Below are 20430 nucleotides of genomic sequence, written 5' to 3'. Positions count from 1 at the left end.
ACACACAGCTGTTAGCACAAGAGGGTTTATTCCCTTCCTGGTTATAGTGGGGAAAAAATCAAGATGCCACCAATAATCACTTATTAAATAAGTATTGGCCTCTTCCTGGACTAGGTTTATTGACCTGCATTTGCTTTACTCACTGTTCCAGGCCTTCCTCTCCTGCCTGGTTGGAGAGGTACCTCCTACAACCTGGAGAAAAGCCTCTCCAGAGTACATTTGCAGCCATTCAAACATATCCCAAACCTACACCCCAGATCAACCTTTGTCACTTGGCACCTTGCTATCATGGTCCCTTCCTCAGCTTCCCCAGGGATGAAAATCCTCACTGATACTGTGCTGAATCTTTGTGATTTTCTTGCCTTCCTTCCTTTACCTTTGTGTCTGCAGGTGAATAGTCTCATGCTTAGAGCTAGGAGAAGCAGCTTCCCCATCAAAACAGCTTCTGTACTACAACTGCTTGTGAATTTAAATAAATTACAAGCCTTTATATAATAAATCAAAAAGACAAATAAGAAGACCACTGTGATCCCTCATTTGCTTACAAACATACTTGCCTACAGCTGAGATCTGATCTTGCAAGGTGCAGCCTGAATGGGAATTAAAGGCAGGCAGGCCCAGCAGAAAGAGTCCTTTAATGAACTGTGAGTAACCAGCTCCCTGTAAGTAGTGTCAGATCCTCACTGCTGGATTAGTGCATGCTTGACAGGATTTTCAGAGCATAATAGACAAAGAAACACCACCACCATTTAGAGCAGTCAGGATATACAGTTACAAGGCAACTTGTAAGATCCTCATTTGTCTCAGTTTTTAAAACCAGGCTTCATCCTCCCAACACCCCCCTCGAGTGAGCTGCCAGCTCAGTTCACAGAAAGACAAAGTTCACATCCCCAGGCTCTGCCTGGAGCACTTTAGAGTCTGTTCAGTGTGAATTTAAAGCAAGAAGAAACACTTCAAACCAGAGCTACACGTTTGCAGCACCAGGTCAGGCAGTACCAGAGGTCTGCAGGAGGTGGGAATGACCAACACCTCCAGAAATGCCAAATGTCACAGTGGGAGACAGTACAGTAAAGCCTACAAATATGCAAAATTCTTTTTCCAGCATACGTTTGTGAAATGTGAAACTATAATGAATTTCAATGGTGAAATACAAGGTTTTCTCTGTGCTGTCACAATGTCTTAACAATATGTCTGGGTTGCATAAAGCTTGATGTGCAAAGGTGTGACTAAAACCTGTTTTTTAAACCAGAATTACTGCTAAAAAAGTAGCTTTTAAACTTTTTTCAAGTGAGAATTGATCTTCACACAGTGCACACCCAGGTGCTGTAAAATGCTGCAGTATAATAATACTGTCCTGGCAAGGATGAGGAGGTAGATAAACTTTTTATCTGAAAAATTTTCATAGAGAGTAACCCCTAGGAATCCCTCTGGGGTGATAAACTTCATTTGACAAGCACCTATGTGAAGGAAGTGTAAAAAAAAAGAAGAAAAAGTGCCTGTTCCCCAACATTTCAAATAGGGATATGTAATTTTTATATATTGACCTTTTCCATTAGAAGGAAAGGTTTGTTAGGAGGTAGACCTGGATCCTGTGGGAGTGCTCCTAGGGCCAGTGAAGCTCCTGAGTATCTTCCCAAACCTCTTGAGGCTACACCACACAGACACGTCCATCTATTTCCAACTCCTATCCTTGACAGAGCAGTTATTTCTCCACTCCAGCCATGGTTTGGAAGATAAACCCCCTGTGACTAACTCAGCCCCTCCTCCCAGATCAGAGCATTTGAATAACCATCTAGGAAAAAAGACAGGAAAACATTTCAGGACAAAATAATTTAAGGGTTTAGTACTAAAAGATATCATCAAATTCTCACTCATCATCAATTCTCACTCTTTTAATGAATAAATAAGGTACCTTTAAGCCACATGTCCAATGCAATCTGTAGATGCCATTAATTTATTTTTAAACACTCTGTAAAGTAGGAACATTAAGATGGTTCGAGAAAACACCACTTTTTAAGATTAGATGTTAAGTTCAACCAGAACTAATGAAAACTTGAACAGATGTAATAATTCTCAAGTGGGTTCATATTTTCTATGTTGCTTTTGTGTTTCTTCTTCTTGGAGGTGCATCATGTTTCTTGCAACAAGTCATCCCAGGGACAGTACAGGTTCTCAGTAAGGCACATACACAAACACTATTTAGGACATCAAGAAATACAATCTGTTAGGAAAACAAAAAAGCTCTTAAGCTCTTTTGAACATTAACTGTAACATTGCAGAAGTATAGTATAATCATGACCAGGATTCTAATATTTGATAATGAAAATTTTGATTTACAAATAGATCTCCTACACCCTGTAGCCATTTGATCTAAACTACATTGTGTAAATTATTCATATTTTAGGTCTGCTACTACTAGAGCTGTAACTGAAGACACCACAGATGGACTATGATGTGCAGTACTTGACACAGCACAGACACACAACCTAAACTTCAAAAAACCACAAAAAGCCCTTTCAAAACAGGCTGGCAAAACCTTCATTAAGTATCAAGCACTGAGCAGTGTTAATTGTGAGCATGCAGTGGAAGAGCCCATGTGCAGAAGTCCCAGAATGGTGTAAGCTGAGGGACAGAAAAGCAAAGCACAGGTCCCAGCTGGACTGCCATGTTTAAAGAAACAAACTCAAATGGTTATTTACACAATGATTGTGGATTTTTTCTGCTTTTTTTTTCCCCACATAATCTCCACTCTTAATTTTTGCCAAAAACAGAACTAAGGGGAGTGCTTAAACCATTTTCTCCGAAGTCTCCTTTGGTTGCAGAATAAGCAAGTGTTTCAGTATCTTCCCTCAGCACTTTATCACCTCTCCTGTAGACAGGATCATGTTAACCCAAAGCTCTACCAAGATAACAAATGCAGAGTCTGCCTCCACTGTCAGAAACACTTCTGAAAAATACTACTGAGAAGAAAATTTCAAGAGCACCTCAATATACAGAAGAAGTGGCATAGATGTATGGGGCTTATTTTAAAGAGACAGCCTTTATTTAAAGTACTTTGTTTTGTAGATCTTATAAAGTAAACATTACAATACTTTTTCACAAATATATTAAAATTGTTTAAATTTAAAAGGCAATTCCACGGACTGATGAATATTTTTGAAGAAAAAATATAATCTATAATCTAACAGAAACAGGCAGCTCAACTAAAACGAGATTTTAAACATTGTTTTGTCACTCCATCTCATTTAAAAAAAAAAACAAAAAGAAAAAAACAAAAAGAAAAAACCAAAAAAATAACATTTTTCACCCAGACTTCCCTTACAGCAATAAGGCAACTCCAGGAGATCTGCATGAGCTCCTGGGAGATTACAGATACTGTAACTGGCTGCTTCTCATGCTTTGTAACACCCAAAGGTGCAACTGTCCATTAATCACAATCACATTTATGCATTAAAATATAAAACTTAAATTACAGATTTTAAAATATTACTAATAGACTTCCCTATCATAAAATGTTTTACATTTACAGTACTTAAACTATTTTAAGTTCTGGGTTGATGAGGTTTAAGCAATTTACCACTGCAGGAGTTAAACTCTGGAGCTTACAAACAGCACAACCCAACCAGGGGCAGCAATAGTCAGCAGAGTCATAGTGCAAATCAAAATAAGGAGTGCAGAATTGCACTAGCTGTTTATATTTCTAAAATATAAATGAACAAGACAAGATCTTATATTGTACATGCAATAAATTATAGTAAGCACATGAGGATGGGGCTGGGGCGTTCTACAATTTTAGCTGGTGTTCCAGAGTTGAAGGCTGTGAAAGATAGGACTCAGTAAACAAAACATTTCAAAGCTCTGTTGTCATAGCACTTGAGCTGTGCTTTCATGCTTTGTACTTCTGCTTCCCCGTCTCGCTGATCACACAGATATGCTGAAAGACAACAAAAGTTTCTGTTAAAAAAGTCATGTAAGAGACTGATGTTTTATACATCTATTTGGTGTTGTGCTTCTGCAAAAAACACAAGCATGCTACAGAGGTTTCTGTACAGAAGAATCTCGTGGTAGTTTATGCAGAGCAACTTAAGCCTCCTGTGTGTCTAGAGATCTCAACACTGCCTTCCTCCTCCTCCTCCTAATTATCCCACCCAGTGACTGATACAAGGTTGCTGAGACCCAGATGGAGAAGTAACGACTTAGAATGAAAGTGAACCCCTTTTAAATTCCAAGACCTCTCTTCTCCAATTCTTATATAACTAAGCAAAAGCCTCTATTTGTTGTAGACATCTGGTAAGATAAGAAACTTCACAGGAACATCATACTGCTTCACAGTTGACAGGGGATGCACAGAGCTCCAAAACACTGTCCTGCTGCTCTAGGGTTTGCTCTCAGTGTTGCATCACCAGCAAAACAGATTTGCACACAAGGCATGATTTACAGAAGGGAGAGGGATGTGAGATTTCCCTCCCTTCTTCCTCCCAAGTTTTAAATGTACAAAAACATACAGGAAAAATTACTTACGTTCAAATCTCTGAAGTATTCATTGTAATCTAGGGCGTATCCCACAACAAATTTGTCTGGCACTTCAAATCCAACAACTGAAAAAGACCACAAGTCACCAGCACGTTAGAAAAGAACTTCCCAGAACCTTGTTACAGAGGCAATCTATAACTCACTTTATTTCTTCCACTCAAGTACCCTCAGACTAGTATTTGAGCTACTATAAAATTTTAAGTTCATTCATTTTTTTCATCCATTAAAGTAAGAATGGGGTTGGACTCGATCTCTCAAGATCCCTTCCAACCCCTAACATTCTGTGGTTCTGTGAAGAATAAAGAGGTGTATTTATTGCTTCACCCACAGCAGCACAGTGCTAGCACACAGTCTGAAAGAAATGAATAGAAGACCTACACACAGAATATAAAATTCCTTGAAAATTCCCTGCAACATTATAAACACACAGAGCTGGTACTGCCCAGCCTCCTGCATGCTTGATGTGTCAGTGAAAAAGCACTGGGACTGGTGAGCACAGCCCTGGTCACCCTCACAGTATCACTGAAAAGGCAGCACCTCTGGGAGCTGGACCTGCACCTTGGGTAGGGATGCAGGATGGGTGCCCAAGGGCACAGTGGGCAAACACATTCAGTCATCAGCTCCTTCAAAACTGTGGGTGTGCAAATCCAGCAAGACTCCACCAAGGGGAGCAGAATAATGTTGAGTGTCAGAACCACAGTTTCTGTAGGGAATCCAAGCCTTCCCCCTTCAGAAACTGCCCAGATGGACACCACTCTCAGGAGTCACAGAGCCATGGCCTCATGAAGGGACAGAGTGTGACTGCAGGACAGCTCTGCTAAAACACAGCTTAAGTCCTGTGCCTTGGTAGAGAGAACAGTGAAGAGCAAAGGGCTCTCTGTTCTTCAAGGTGTCACTTGCAGGTTTCAGAAGTATGTGGAAGGTTTTGTTGACTGGTATTGTTTTTTTCTTCTCCCAAAGAAGCTGCCTAAAAAGAGCACATCAGCTATTCCACAGCCTGTCTATAAGGGAACAGCTTTGGAAGGACACTTAGTGGGTGGTCAAGCAGTATCAGCCCAACACTATAAAATGACCAAAAATATAAAATTACATAAAGCAACATACAATTTCCAAATGTATTTCTCCCCTCATGCTAAAATGAAAGACTCCTGAGCTTGGTTTTGTTTTTTCTCTCAGCTGCATAGTTTTTCTCTCCCTGGCTACAATGAAGCACTGCAAGGAAAACAGGGAGATAACTCATACAATTCAAATGAAAGGCTGAGAGCATTTTTTTTTAAAATTAAGGCTACGTTTAGCATCTACTTGGCCTCATAATACAGGGAAGAAATGGAGGCCCAGCTATTACTGCCTTGTTATCTCTTCTCTCAGAGCTCACATGTCCTGCACTGAACAGGTTGTCTCTGTGGACAGATAGCAAAACAAGTCATCTGCTGCACGATGCTCAAAAGGCAGCCCATTAACCAGCCAAGCCTGTAATAATATCTCAGAAATGAGGGGCAGCCTTGACTGAGGGGAACATCTGTTAAGCTTTTAAAGCACTGAAAAGTGTCAGTTCCAGAATATTGTTCTGCTCCGAAATTCACTCCACTTTAATAATGAAACTACCTAGTCCAGATTAACAGGAATTTAGCCTCTGGATCAGGGTTAAAACACATGGCCCATCCCAAGGCAGAAGGAGGCACCACTCTGCTACCAATGTCTGATCTGGGTGCTCTTTCTTTGTTTATGGTCTTGAGACTGACTGGAGAAGACAAGAAGGGAGTAATTCAGATGCCAAGACACAAATGGTTTTGTGCCAATGTAGGCATCTTACCACTGGCTGTAAAATTTTATCAACCCTGCTACCCCATGTGGTTCTCCCACATTCCTGGGGACATTCAAATGGCACAAGGTGGCTTGGTTTAGACACCCTCATCATTTCTCAAAGTGTCAAAGGTGAATCTAGCAGCTTCTGCTGACCAAAGCATTTGACTACACACAAGACAGAAGAATGTGCAAATTAGATGGGTATAACCTGGACCACAGTGTCAAAGTTCACTTCTCATACAGTAAAATGTTACAGAAAGCTTTAAAAAAAAAACCAAAACAGATCAGACCAAATTCAGATTGACTAATTCAAAGTACATTCCAAATAATTAAATTTCCTAAATAAATAAAAAGAAATAGTGAGAATCATTAGTGAAAACTTATTTAGAACATCCCTGGACTTTGACCAAGGGGTAAAAAATACAACAAGGTACATTTATAATGTTTGTCAAAATGTCACTTACAGTCTGGTCGATATCCCACACTTCGAGGGGTTCTTTTTACCAACAAACTGTCAAATAAAACCAAAATAAAGCTGAAACATGGACGCACTTGGTACAAATATCTGTGACTGTTCTGATGATAGACAAGCTGAATTTGACCTAAGTGTACATAATCTGAAGCATAATTACACATATTTCAAAGCATCATTTTATTTGCAAGAGCAGACGATCGGAACAACAAAGTCAAAACTTCCTAGAATCAGGAATGGCTACAGCCTAAAGGATAACTAACAGGTCTCCAAGAAAGAGGCTAGAAAATACTGATCTGGGTAGATTTTAATTGTGAAAAAAGACTTAGTGGGGTTTTATGTGTGTTAGTAACTTCAGGCACAATTCAGCTTGCAGATAAGGAGGCAACTGCTTGGGATGTGGCCAGACCAACTGAGCTATTTCCAAAAGCATTAATATTATGAAGAAAAAGTTCAGCTGCTTAAATGCAACCTCAGTTGCACGTGTGCAGCATGTCCTTAACTTTTTCACTGGTAGTAGTAAATTACTCCCATTAAAAAAAAAGTCAGTGGTTCTAATGATCAAGCAATGCAAACCAGCTCCACTTTTGCTGAATTAATAGAGGTGTATAAAGCATGGAGATACAGAGCTGGGGCTATTGTAGTAGGGAGAAACTACTTGCTAGTTTGATTCACTCATTATTCAGCTGATCATTTTTCTCTCTTAGAAGACAATCCCACAGGCCTGATTATTTGTCTGTCTTTGCCATACACAGATTCTGGGAGGAAAAGAAAATGTGGTTGATGAGTGGCACTAAGCACAAACCTCCATACCTCCTGCATCACTCCTGAAGGTGAGGCTTCATTTGTCAAGAGTTAGTTTCTATTTTAGACAGTTACTGAAAATTCTAGTTGTGAGACTTATTTTTTGAGGACTGGTGTAGGATTTGACCAAAGCAGTCCCCAAAATCATAATGGAATTAATTTACAGCTCCCTGCGACAACTGCTTAACTGTCAGAGAGAAAGATAAAGTAAAAGGAGAAGTAAGTGAAGTTACTAACAACTTCATCTTATCTAGAATGATCACATTTACCTGCTTGGGTCTTTGGCAGACCCAAATTACTGTGACAGGTTTAAACAACAGGAAACTGGACTTTGCTCAGAGTATATTACATTAATGATGTGTAACGATAGCGTCGGGGCACTACTCAGTGACAAATATTTAAAATCTGGCACACTTCATCCTGCCAGGGAGAAATCACCAACAACCTCACCTTCAGCAGGGTCACCTCCAGATTATCAGCAAGAAGAGCTGTTCTCCTATGTCTAACAACTGCTTTGACATTGTTATGGCAACACAACTGACTAGATACTGCACAGCTCTGCTTTATCTCTGATCCCCAGCAATCACTGTTTTTTTCTTGTAAAATACACAACCACCATCTAGCAGCACAAATGATGCAATTTAAGAAGAAGTAGGGAGAATGTTGATATTGGTTAATAATACAGTATCATCCCCAATATTTCTTGCTAGTTTCAAGTTATTGAATTATGTTTTAAAACTAATCGATTAAAGATGTAACCAAGTAGAAAAACCTGGAACAGCATAGAGCTGGGTGACTCTCACAGGATGACCTCTAAAGCTCAGCTGCAGTGTGCACACTATGCAAATAAAGTTAGTGTGCAAACTAATTTAATTATAAAATTAAAGAAGGGAAACACAAAAAATCTCCAGTGCACAGGTACACCATTGCAGCATACTGAAGTTGTAGATAGACAAGCAGAAAGAAACATGCTTGGATAGATATTAAATATACCTAAGTGACAACCACTTTTTTTTTATCCTCATACCAAAAGGTCTACTTTTATGAACTAAATTTGTGTTGGAAATACCTCTACCAACTTAAGAGTGTACTATTTTTTAAGACCAAAAGTTGTTTTTTTTTTTACACTGCCTGTCATACTTAGGATGAAATACATCACAAGTAATAATCATCAAAAATTTACCTGGCTACTTTCACCATCTTTGGGTTGTACTGCTTAAGTAGAGACAGCAATGTTTTCATTGTTTTACCAGTATCAATTATATCCTGAAAATAAATAAAAAAACCCAACCTCATGTAAGAAAGATTATAAAACATGTCAGAGTAGCATGAATTAAACAACAGTACCTACTAGGATATCACACTGAAGCAAACTGTACCTGGTCAAAGAACCATGACAAGACAGGAATGAGAATTTAGCATCTGCAAAACGCTAATTAGGAATTGATGTTCTTTCTGTCCTATTCTCTGAGCAAATTATATACATGGATATTTGTCATAGATCAATTTTTTACATAGAATCATAGAATCACAGAATTCTTAGGGGTGAAAGGGATCTCAAAGATCATCTGGGTCCAACCCCCTGCCATGGGCAGGGACACCTCCCACCAGATCAGGTTGTTCAGAGCCCCATCCATCCTGACCTCAAAAACTTCCAGGGATGGGGCTTCAACCACCTCCCTGGGCAACCTGTGTCCATGTCTCACAACACTCACGGTGAAAATCTTTTTCCTAATGTCTAATAAGAATCCACCTAACTCTAGTTTAACCTCATTCCCCCCTAAGCCCTACCACTACCTGAGATCCTAAAAAGTCCCTCACCAGCTTTCCTGTAGCCCCCTTCAGATACTGGAGACCACAACAATGCCTCTTTGAAGCCTTCTCCTCTACAGACTGAAGACTCCAGACTCTGCCCTTGGTGAAGCTGTGTTGATTACACCCAATCACCTCTTCATTATTCTTCTGCTTCAGCAGAGCCTCCAGGAGGATCTGCTCCATGATCTTACCAGGCACAGAGGGGAGACTGAACAGCCTGTAATTCCCTGGATCTTCCTTCTTTCCCTTTTTGAATATTGGGGTTATGTTTTCTCTTTTCCAGTCAGTGGGGACTTCACTGAACTGCCATGACTTTTGGAATATTATAGAGACCAGTTTAGCAACCACATCTGCCAGTTCCCTCAGTACCTGGGGGTGTATCCCATCAGGTTCCATGGACTTGTACAGTTTCAGGTTCTTCAGCTGGTCACAAACCTGATCCTCACTTACAGTGGGTTAGGGTTAGGTTACACATTTTAGGATATCCCTACTAAAAAACTCTTTCTAACCCTGCAGTTTAATTTCCTAGCTTGCTGTTATAAATCCAGAATGTTATGCTTACTATAACTTAATTCAGGCTACTTTTTACATTTTTAAAATAAAATAGAATATTAAAAAATAATATAAAACAAATAAATAAAGACATTTTATAATTGACAGAATCACAGAAAACTGAAAGCAAATGCAAACCATTTTACATGGATATTTTCCTTGTCAAATTTTGCAGTTGCATGCAATTTGAAATTCAAAACAGCATTTCAAATTCAGAGTCCAGCTGCAAAATTCAGGTATGGAATCAGAAGCTGAAGACCCAGAAACCAGAAACTGTAGGTTTTCTGGCTTAAGAACAACTTCTATTAGAACTTACCAGTCACGTATTTGAACTTCAAAGTGAAATGTAATACTTACTTCTACAATCAAAACATTCTGGTGGGAAGACAAAGGGAAAAAGAAAAAAAAGAAAGAAAAACCTGTTAATATCTAGAGAATATCCTGTTTCTTACATACACAAATCACTGCAACATATTAATTTTCACTGCAGTTAAATATCTGTACCACCATTTATATGTTTACAGATGCAACACCAAGTTCCATGTTGGCAAGAAGACTCAACATCTCATGTTGAGTATGAAGTGGTCTTAAATAATTTAGACTTTGAGAACTCTAGGTACATGTAAAAAGAGATCACAACAGTTTACATATTTTTTACTCTTCTACTGCAAAGAGTGTCATATACAGACACAGACACAGTTCTGCCATGCACACATCCTTTCTATTGAGCTGTGACACACACGCCGTAAGGATCATGTACGTGTAAGGAGAGGGGGAAAGTGATGTGTTTTAACAGAGCTGGAGGCACTGATGCTTTAACCCCAGATATCTGGCTCAACTCATCTCCATAGAGTCACTGGACAAAAGCAGATTCCAAATGTACATTCCCCAGTTCCTTCTCTCCTCACTGCCTGTAGTGGGAACCCCTGTCCCCAACCTGCATGCTACGCTTCTCCTCAGTTTGAATTCCTGACACTACTTAAGTGAAATGCCAACAAAGCAAATAAATAATGGTAATTTATAAACAACAACAACCCCCACAAGGTTATTCTTCCTAGGCACTGCAGAAAACCAAATCTACTGAACCTCACTGGTGTTAGACAGTCAATAGCTTTTTTCGTTTAGACTAAAATGATGGCTTTAGTGGGGCTTATCCACCTCTCAGTGACAAATACTAAATGAAACTTGACTGTTTTCATTTTTTAAACCCCTTAATCTTCACACACTAAAAGAGCAGCCTTAAAACCACACAAGCATGTGGGTTCTTTGTAAGTTCCAAAACAAAGCCACTGAAGAGCCATACCTTTCCAGTCAAGGTTGAGAGGTCATCCCCACCAATGACTTTTATATCTCCAGTTGACTGATCATTCTAATAGGAAAGAGAAAGGTAAGCATTAGCATGACCAGAATTTATGTCATTTTTCTTCCAGCAAATACCAGAACTGTAAAATAACCACTGAATATTAATGCTTTCAGAAACACAACTGCAACAGCATCTCTGTCTCTGCTAACTACGGAATGAAGAGTCCAATCCAAAGATGGTATTTCAGAATAAAGACTGCTAAACAAAAGCTCTGCACAAACACAGGCACCTTCCCCCATCTCTGACCATACATACATATCTAAAAATATATGATTTCCTATTCATTGCCTACAGATCAGGAAACAAGACTTGTTTCCAAGCTGCATGCAGCTACAGAGCTGGTAATTTACATTTTGAACTTCAATGCTTTAGACAAGAATAAACAAATATAACAATAACAGCCAGCAAACAAGGCACAGATTAATATTTAGAAATACAAGCTACAAAAATAGCCAGAAAAGCTTATCTTTGCCAAGTTGTTTCTTGTAGTAATTGAACAGGAACATAGGTACACCATCACTATAAAAGCATTTTGCTTCATTAAAATTAAATTTAACACAAATGTAATGTTATACAATAATGTTAAAAAGATCTGCTAGCAGTGCTTCACAGATCCTTGCAGTTTATTTAATGTCATTCAACTGACTTTAAACCTTGACAGTCTTATCACAGCTCATATGAGATGTGAGATGCCTATAACTGTGCTGCTTAGACTGCCCTACAATTTAATCATTTCAGTTGAAGGTTAATATTGCTTATCAAACTTTATTCTTGTAGCTCCTTAACCACATACCTTCTATGAACTGTAGGCAAAAATTTATAATGGTAGCACAACAAAGGGGAAACAAATTATTTAAAGAGCTCCACACCAAGTACACAATGAGCAGCAGTGGGATGACAGCGAAGAGCAAATGTACTAAAACCCTTCCAACAGTGGTGTCAGTGGTCCAGGATAAAGAAGCAGTGACTGCTCCAGGCATATGAAAGGAGGTAATAAGATATTTTCCTTTTAAGATACCTATGACATAACATAAAAAAGCCCCCAAAATTAGAAAAAGTATCTTTTCAGTTTTACTCCACGTGTTTCGAAGAAAACATTAGTTTGAGTTTTACCCACTCCAAAATTACACTGAAGTGACATTTTTCATACTGTAAGGAACATTCTTTTTTTATAAATAGACAACTATTTCAGTGCTTCCATAACAGTGCAAACAATAGCTAAAGTGAACAGCATCACTGCCACTGTGTTAAAAAAGTTCAAAAACAAAGCTGTCCAGAATAATTGCTGCTTGACCCAGTAGATATACACATTGCTACTGAATGCCCGAGATACTGGCTAAATCAACCACAAAAATGTGATTCAGCTAAGCACTGTATTAATAAAGCTGAAGGGCATTTCCTGTGTTCACTCATCTTAAAATTATCTTAAATGACAGCTTCTTTTAGCCTTCCCTTGTTTATGTTGGAGGATTCTCTCTTATCTATTCCTAAACCAATAAGGATTTCATCCTCCTTCCATGGAAGAATGTAAAAAACTAATTCCTTAGGAAACAAGGAAGGAGAAACATGCTACAGGTATATTTTCCATTAAAATTATGTGCACAGATTGTGGTCCTTGGCATATGCATAAAAGCAGGTTCCTAATGATTTGTTTGGCAACAAAGCAACACACTGCACTCAAACAAGACCACCACAAAACTCTAGGTCACTGGAGACACTTGGATTATTAATATTTAAGTGTGATGACCCACAGAGTAAAAACAATCTAACCTACAGAACTTTCCTGCTCCTTCCCACCAAAAGCCATATAAATTGCTACACTTTCTAATGCAAAACATAAATCTTCATTGGCATATAAATCTGCATGTTTGTGTGAGTACTGAGTCCCTGAGCAATTAAAGGATTAAAAACAGCTAAAGAATTTCCAGCACTGGTTGTAACTGGTGTAACCATTGGAAAGAACCTTGTTTACTAATTAAGCAAAGTTTTAATTAACCTCAGGAGCATTATTTTTTATTTCAGAACTCGTAAGGCTTTAATGCTGCGCAAGGGTTTTACTGTTCAGATCTGTTTTCACTGTCTTCCCATTGTCACTAATAAGAAACAGAAGTGCTTTACAAGACTGTAACTCATACTCAAATGACTCCAAGGTCACATTTTAAAAAGGTATTTTTAAGTTCCTTATGGATTTGCTACAAGACTTGCTTAACAGAAACCTTTAGAGTACTGCTGTGACCAGCCTAACCAGAGCCTACCACATCCTCCACTGAAATATCCCAATTTTCCCAAGTAACAGTGCAACACATCCATTGTCTTTTGGCTGCCCTTCATGACTACACAAGCAACACTTGCTCATTTCCATGTTTAAATGCAGGAGACTGGTGAAAAGCCATTCTTCTTGTAGCACAAACAAAATCAACTGTTTGTCAAGAACACTGAAATCTGGGTCTGTTCACAAACACTATCTTTCCATTTCTTATCAGCTTGCCAGATCATTAAAATTCAACTGTAAGGACTCAGAAAGCTGGAGTTACAAGCAAAGTTTAATCAGAGCTTCATCATGTCAGTATTCTTAGAGAATTATTTTTGGGAGTAGAACAGTATGAACTCTGCATTGCAAGATGAAAACCCCATATGCTTGTAAATATTAACGATCGGTTTAAAACAAGAACAGAATCTCAATTACATCAATTTCAGAACCATTACACAAGTTCAGCTGCTTTGTTCATGCAACTAGGGTATTTTTAACATCTTTTATCCAGCCTGTATAGGCAGGCAGCATGATCCAGTAATCACATCCAAAGACAGTGACAAGAGAGCTAATTCCATTTTCGACTGCCCATTAAAGCTTGCAATGGTTTTCACATCACTAAATGCAGATCCCTCCATCTAGTAAAGCACAGATAAAAACTCCTGAGCAGATTTAGCATTCTGACACTATTAATAATGGAAGACCTAGTCAAGCTGTTACATACTCGTTTATGTTAGGACAATCTCATCCAGTCTATGAAGTTATGCAATCTAAATGCCACAAGTCTGGATATTAATAACCACCTAAGAGAGTCCACAGATATTAAATGCTTATAAATATTGTAGTGGAGGCATCAAGTAACAGGAGCACTGATCTAGAACAAGAAAACATTCTTTTATAGAATTGGCTGACAAAACAAAAAACCCTGAAGCCAACATCTCAAGAAAAAAAATCTGCTTAGACAGCTGTCTAAACTCTTCTTTTCTCTTTATCTACTAATTTTTACTACAAAAAACAGGCTTTTAATTTCCACAAAATTTATTTTGCTGCTCACTTCCCTATTAATATCAAGGTACTGCAGTTTTGGGGAGTAATAAAAAAAAGCAGCTGTAGTAAACAAATGAAGCCAAGCATGACTAACACACCAATGTGAACAAAGAAAACATGCACAAACCAAGGCTGCTTTGCCTTTTAACAGAGGGATTATTTTCAGGTTTTTCAAACCTTTTTCCATGTTAGTCAGAAGGCAGAAACAGTGAAAGGGTGCAGTCTTTATATGGTTTTTTAAACAAGCCAAGTTAAGTTACTGGAAGCATTCCTTGAAGAAAGCAGAAGATACACCCAGAAAAAAAGGTGGGAGTCATTGTTTCTTATTCTTTTCTATATTATCCTACAATGAAGATACTCAGCTTTCTGCTGTGGCTTTTACAGACAGAATATATGGGCATGTGGTGGCTTAGTGGTTAAGCAGACTAGAGGCAGGAGCCTGAATCTTTTGTGGGGAGCAGAAGGCAGAGATGTTAAACAGCTCTCACCCACTGATTTAAACACAGAGCACAAGGACAGAGAGTGCCTTGTGAGATCCAACCCAAGGCTGGTAGGAACCTTGCTGCCCAGCCTTGCTTCCCCTTGAAAGAGAACAGCTCAGTTACTGCCTCACACTCAGCAATGTGAACGTGGTTTCCAGGTAACCCCTGGATGTCCAACCTCAGAGCTGCCTGTCCTGCAAATGGACCTGAGCAATGCCTCACACAGCTCTGGGCTTCACCACAAAGTGTTAACAGACTACCCAACAGCAACCAGGAATTTGTGAAGTTCTTTTGACAAACTAAATCTGCAAATGACTCTATCCCTGGTTTCTCAGTTTAATGAAATGAAGGATGAGACAGAGCTTCCTATTTAGTAATCCCTATTTATTTCTACTGGAATAGTCACTTGTCTAAAACAATGGCAAGTAGCCCATAATGCTGACTTGAATGCAAAGTTGCTGAGACAGAACTAACAGCATAAACTTATGAAACAATTTATTCAAACCCTCTAAACTGAAGCAAAAAAAAGTAATTATTTCCATGCTACAGATGGTCTTATGGAACAAATTATAAATATCATCCTGAAAACATGAGACTAGGCTGTAACATACATCCATACAGTACTAACATACATCTGCTTTGTCCTTTGTCCTGCAGAACATAACCTTGTGCTTCCCACTATGAAATGTACACATTAACACATGATACAGGATATTCAATTTCCCTACAAATTTAAAGTCTTTTGTTCAGATGAAAAATATATTGTTTTCCAAAAATGTAAACCCAAGACTATGGGTTTAGTCTTGAAAACATAGGGCCATATTCACTGGATACTAATCATAAATCAAGGTTTATTAATCTAGTATTTCCTCAGGGCAAAATACAACTGATTTTCTTCATTGTTTGGCTGAGCCAATCAAAAGATGAGAAAGGGAACTCGGATAAAATCATTTTTGCAGCTTTCAAGTCTTCCTGTCCAAAGGATGAGATCAAAGCCATATAAAAATTAACAGAATTAAATTTTTAGAACTATAGTTGGAGGATACTTCTCTATTATTATAGAGCCACAGCTTCAGAGATGGGGTAGCAAGCAGAGAGGAAATTATTTAACAAGTAAAGGTTGTGGAAAGGGCCTCTCTGCACTGCATAAGTATTTTAATGGGCTGTGTAGATATCAAGCTGTAAAAGAAACCAGAGCATATAATAAGGTAGAGGAAGAGTAAATAGGCTTGTGACTCTTAATTGCCTTAGTTAGCTGTTTCATATAAGCATATTCTGGCAGTAACAATACTAAGATAACTCTGTTAATCTGAGGTTAGTGAAATTCATATATAAATTGCACAGTACTGCACAGATACTTACACAATAACTCTTCAACCTAATGAAGTCAACAGTCATGGGGATTGATTTGTCACTGTTCCTGTTCAGTGCTTTAATGTAGTCTAATAAATCAGCAAAAAATTTATAGCCACCCTTGAGTACACAGAGTGCTACAATGTGGTGTCCTCCCATGCCCTTCATAATTTCTCGTGCCAGTCTCTCTGTCCTGTACAAAACAAAGAAAGATTCAGCTGTCATAACACATTCCATTTGCTTACTATAGCAGCAGCATTTTATACTAACAGTAGCAAACATATGCATCAAACTAGGAAACAGATTTTTACACATTATTGGTCAACAAAGTTTTGCCTTTCAAGGTTAATCTAACAGGAGCACTGCCAAAGGCCTTTTTTTGCTACATCACACTCAGCCAAAGCAGATCCTAACACCCTGAAACCACTTCACCTAAGATGTGCAACAGGAAGGTGTTTTCTCTTTCCAAAGACAGCTTCAGCTTCCATGCAAAGAGAAATGCAAGCTAAAACAACTAAAGAGACAGTAACCTTCACTAACTGAGAAGCAAGAAAATTCTCAAACTGTAAACTAAAGAGTTTATTTTTATTTGCCAAGCTAGAATGGCAGAAATTCGTCCTAACTGCAAAATACAATGCCAGTGAGGCAGGGCAAGAGAACACTGCACCATTTTTATGCAATTATTGTTTCTAAATTTATCTTGTATTTTATTTTAGAAAGGATGGGATGTGTTTATTGTGTGCCAGCTGACAGCAGGTTTCTCAGAGAAACCCAACCATTATAAACTTTGTCAATTGCTTAACGATAAGGACTTTGTTCAATTTTTTTCCTATATGTGGACTTCCAGTGCAAAGGTTTTCCTATACTTAAAAAACCCCAACATTTTACAGGAATGTTTATTATATCCAAGCAAACAGCACCACACAAAGTCTGCATGCATTCACAAGATAAAATTTCCCCAGCAAATCCCAAATTTCAGCAACCACAGAGGCAACAGACTGATACCTGCAGAGACAAATGTCTTTCCCAGAAAGAAGAAAAAAGGTGGGTATTACTTACTCACCACATGAGCATGAGAAAGTCTAAGATGATGCTGATTAATAATTTATTTTTATTAATATACTAAGGAAATTCAAGAGACTCGAGTTGTTTTCTGACTGACTGGCACAGTATCTTCTAATTAGGTTTTAAGAAGGTAAAACAAAGAAAGTCATAGCTTGCTATGTACCACTAAATTTTGCTCCAGAGTTATGACAAATTGACAAACAATAGCATAACTGCAAATGTACAAACACACAGAAGCCAAACAACAAAGAGTTAATTAGCACTTGTACTTCTTAGTCTCTAATTAAACGTAATCTATTTAGACAGTTACCAGGCAGCAAAACTATCACTGGAAGATTGTTTATTCCAGTGCCATGGCATCAGCTGGAGCACTGTACTGTCTGAAGTCAAACCAACCTGTCCATGATGAGCCCATGAGGAATATAGACTTTTTCCAAATCATCTGCATAATGTTTAGGTATGCAAAACAAGTCCAGGTCATAACCTTGTTCATCATCACCAATCTGAAAAAGAAATACAGTGAGGTTTCTACAAAGCTTTATAGAAAGTCTATGGTGAGAAACTGCAAGTCCTTTACTTTATTCAGGAAGCTATCAAACCTATTGATTCATCAAGATCAACTTCCTTTCCCTCTCTCTAAAAAACATTAGTGACACTGAACACAGTGTAAAGTGTAATCAACCAGATACAGTTCACAAGAGTTGCTTGAAATACCACATGAGCTGTTGTGCAATACCACGTGGGGAATAAATTAAGTAATAACAAACACTGTCCTATGCTGGAGAGCAGGAAAATGAACCTACTACCCTTCAGTGAATCTCTTCATTCCATTAAAAAATAATCAACGAGGGTTTTAACACCTTTGATTTTCCTAGTGTAATGCAAAACCTGCATTTGCAATTAAACAAGCAGGGGTTTTGACAGGGACATCTTCACAATCTCTGCAACACCAAATCACAACAAAACACATAAACTAATTTTCAGGACAAGACAGGACAGCTACATGAGCATGACAAGTTATGCTGCTGTGAAGGAAGCCTTCCCAGACCACCCTCTGCAAACTGTGGAGGTTCAAGTTCTTTCAGAATCTGAAAGTTTTACTTCAGCAACCTGTTCTGCACAGGCAAATTAAATTCCCTGTCTGAAACAGCCTGCAATATTATCAAGCGTATATTAATTAGGACAACGGATTAGCACACGTATATAATTATACCAAACATAGCTGAGGTCGAATAGCCTTCCCTGAACCTTAACCTGGCCACAACCTGAAAATGACAACGTGGTTTTTAATTACTTCACTCTCAGGTTATGCAGCTGAACGCTACGACGAGTAAAATGAAGTCAAGAATTTCAGAGGGAAACCCAAAGCTTATTACTGACAGCTCACCAGGGCGAGCATTTTAAGTATCCATTTTGGCTACTGCTGCTCTTGCAGGACACAATCTTATTTCAGTGCCTACGGAAGCGCTTCCTTGGCCTGTGATCAGCCAGTTGTTTACATGGTTTTGTGCTGTCTAACCCCTAATGACTATTCCACCCTCCCATACAGATCAGACCCTGTGCGAGCTACGGGGCTCTGGGTCCCCGATCAGGGTAACTGCAGTCCAGACTGGGTAAGGCTGGTCCCTCCCAAAACCCATGGTATTTTCCTGCGGTTCAGACCCATCATTATGTGTAGTGTGCCTACTAAACCTTCCCTGCCGCGCCTGATAGGGAACGGGGCCTTCCTACAGCTTTTATCATATTTTTTTTTAAATTGACTGCAGGGATTTACAGTCGCAACCTTGCGGCCAGCGCAGCTCTCAGCCATGAGACACCACATGGGTTTCATGCGCATATGAAAAAGATAGAGATAATAAAAAAAAAGAATATGCAGGAGCCTTAGCAAATAGAACCAGGATGCAAAAAAAGTGGCCCCTCGAATGCTCTCCCTCTAAAAATACACCCTAAATCAAACATTTAAGCGAAGTACCCGTCCCCCCCGCCTCTCACCACCAGCCCGGTGCCTCCCCTGCACGCTACGGAAAGCAACAGGAATAGGAAGTTGTGCCACGCCGGGCTCCGCGCTGCTGGAACTTGCTTCCCCTTGGCTGCTGAAGCGGCAGCTGCGGCTCTTCTCGCTGTCCTCCCGACTGAAACCCTCCCGAGATGCCCTCCCGTCACGGCCAAACCCACCACCGAGCTGCCCTGCGACGGGCGGGGGTTCGGCGGCCCCGGCCCGCTCGGGGAAGGGGGGGCAGGGGAGGGAGCCCCGGGTCGGGCACCCCTCAAGGTGACTCCGCGGTGTAGCGGTTCCCGCCGCTGAGGAATCCCTCCCGGCCGCCCGCCCCTCTCCCTCACAAATCACCAGATTACGGGGGACAGGCGGGACTCCCCTCCCCTCCCCTCAGCCGGAGGCGGCATGGCGGGAGACACCCTTCAGGCGCCCGGCAGACCCCGGCCCGGCGCAGCGGCGGCAGCAGCAGCGGGCAGACTTCCCGACGGGGGGGAGGCCGCGGCGGCGGCGGCGCCGGGGGCCGCACTCACCACAATGCAGGGGCTGGGGGTCTCCATGGAGCGGGGCGGCCGCCGGCGGCAGCTGCGGGCGCTGAGGAGGAGCGGTGGCTGCGGCGGGCGGCGAGGAGCGGGGAGGCGCCGCGCCCCGCAGCGGCCCGGGCGCCGCCTCCATGCTCCCGCCCTCAACATGGCTGCGGCGCCGCCGCCTTCTCCGGGAGCCAGCGGCCTGCACCGGTACCGGCCCGGTGCGGGGACGGGGCTGGGGCGGCCACACCGGCAAACCCCTCAACGGAGGAGAGGAGAACCCGGGTCAGCCCCGGCGGTACCCCTGTCCCGGAGGCACCGCGGGTCCTCTCTCCTGTCCGGGGCCATTGCCGTGGCGTCACGGGTG

At 40.3% G+C, this 20430-nt stretch overlaps 1 protein-coding gene across 1 annotated transcript; it reads right to left on the bottom strand.

The window, feature by feature from the left end:
- Positions 1-1877: 1877 nt before the first annotated feature.
- On the bottom strand, positions 1878-20318 carry HPRT1 (hypoxanthine phosphoribosyltransferase 1). Its single transcript, XM_071757374.1, has 9 exons — positions 20070-20318; positions 17940-18046; positions 16488-16671; positions 11286-11351; positions 10340-10357; positions 8799-8881; positions 6804-6850; positions 4522-4598; positions 1878-3934 (listed from the first exon to the last, which is right to left on the bottom strand). Exons 1-9 carry the CDS (start codon positions 20226-20228, stop codon positions 3887-3889), a joined length of 789 nt encoding a protein of 262 aa, XP_071613475.1. The 5' UTR covers positions 20229-20318; the 3' UTR covers positions 1878-3886.
- Between the last annotated feature and the right edge of the window lie 112 nt (positions 20319-20430).

This window comes from Heliangelus exortis, chromosome 14, assembly GCF_036169615.1.
Source record: "Heliangelus exortis chromosome 14, bHelExo1.hap1, whole genome shotgun sequence".
NCBI lineage: Eukaryota > Metazoa > Chordata > Aves > Apodiformes > Trochilidae > Heliangelus > Heliangelus exortis.
Note: the sequence above shows the minus strand (reverse complement) of the source record. Positions and strands in the feature narration are given on the sequence as shown.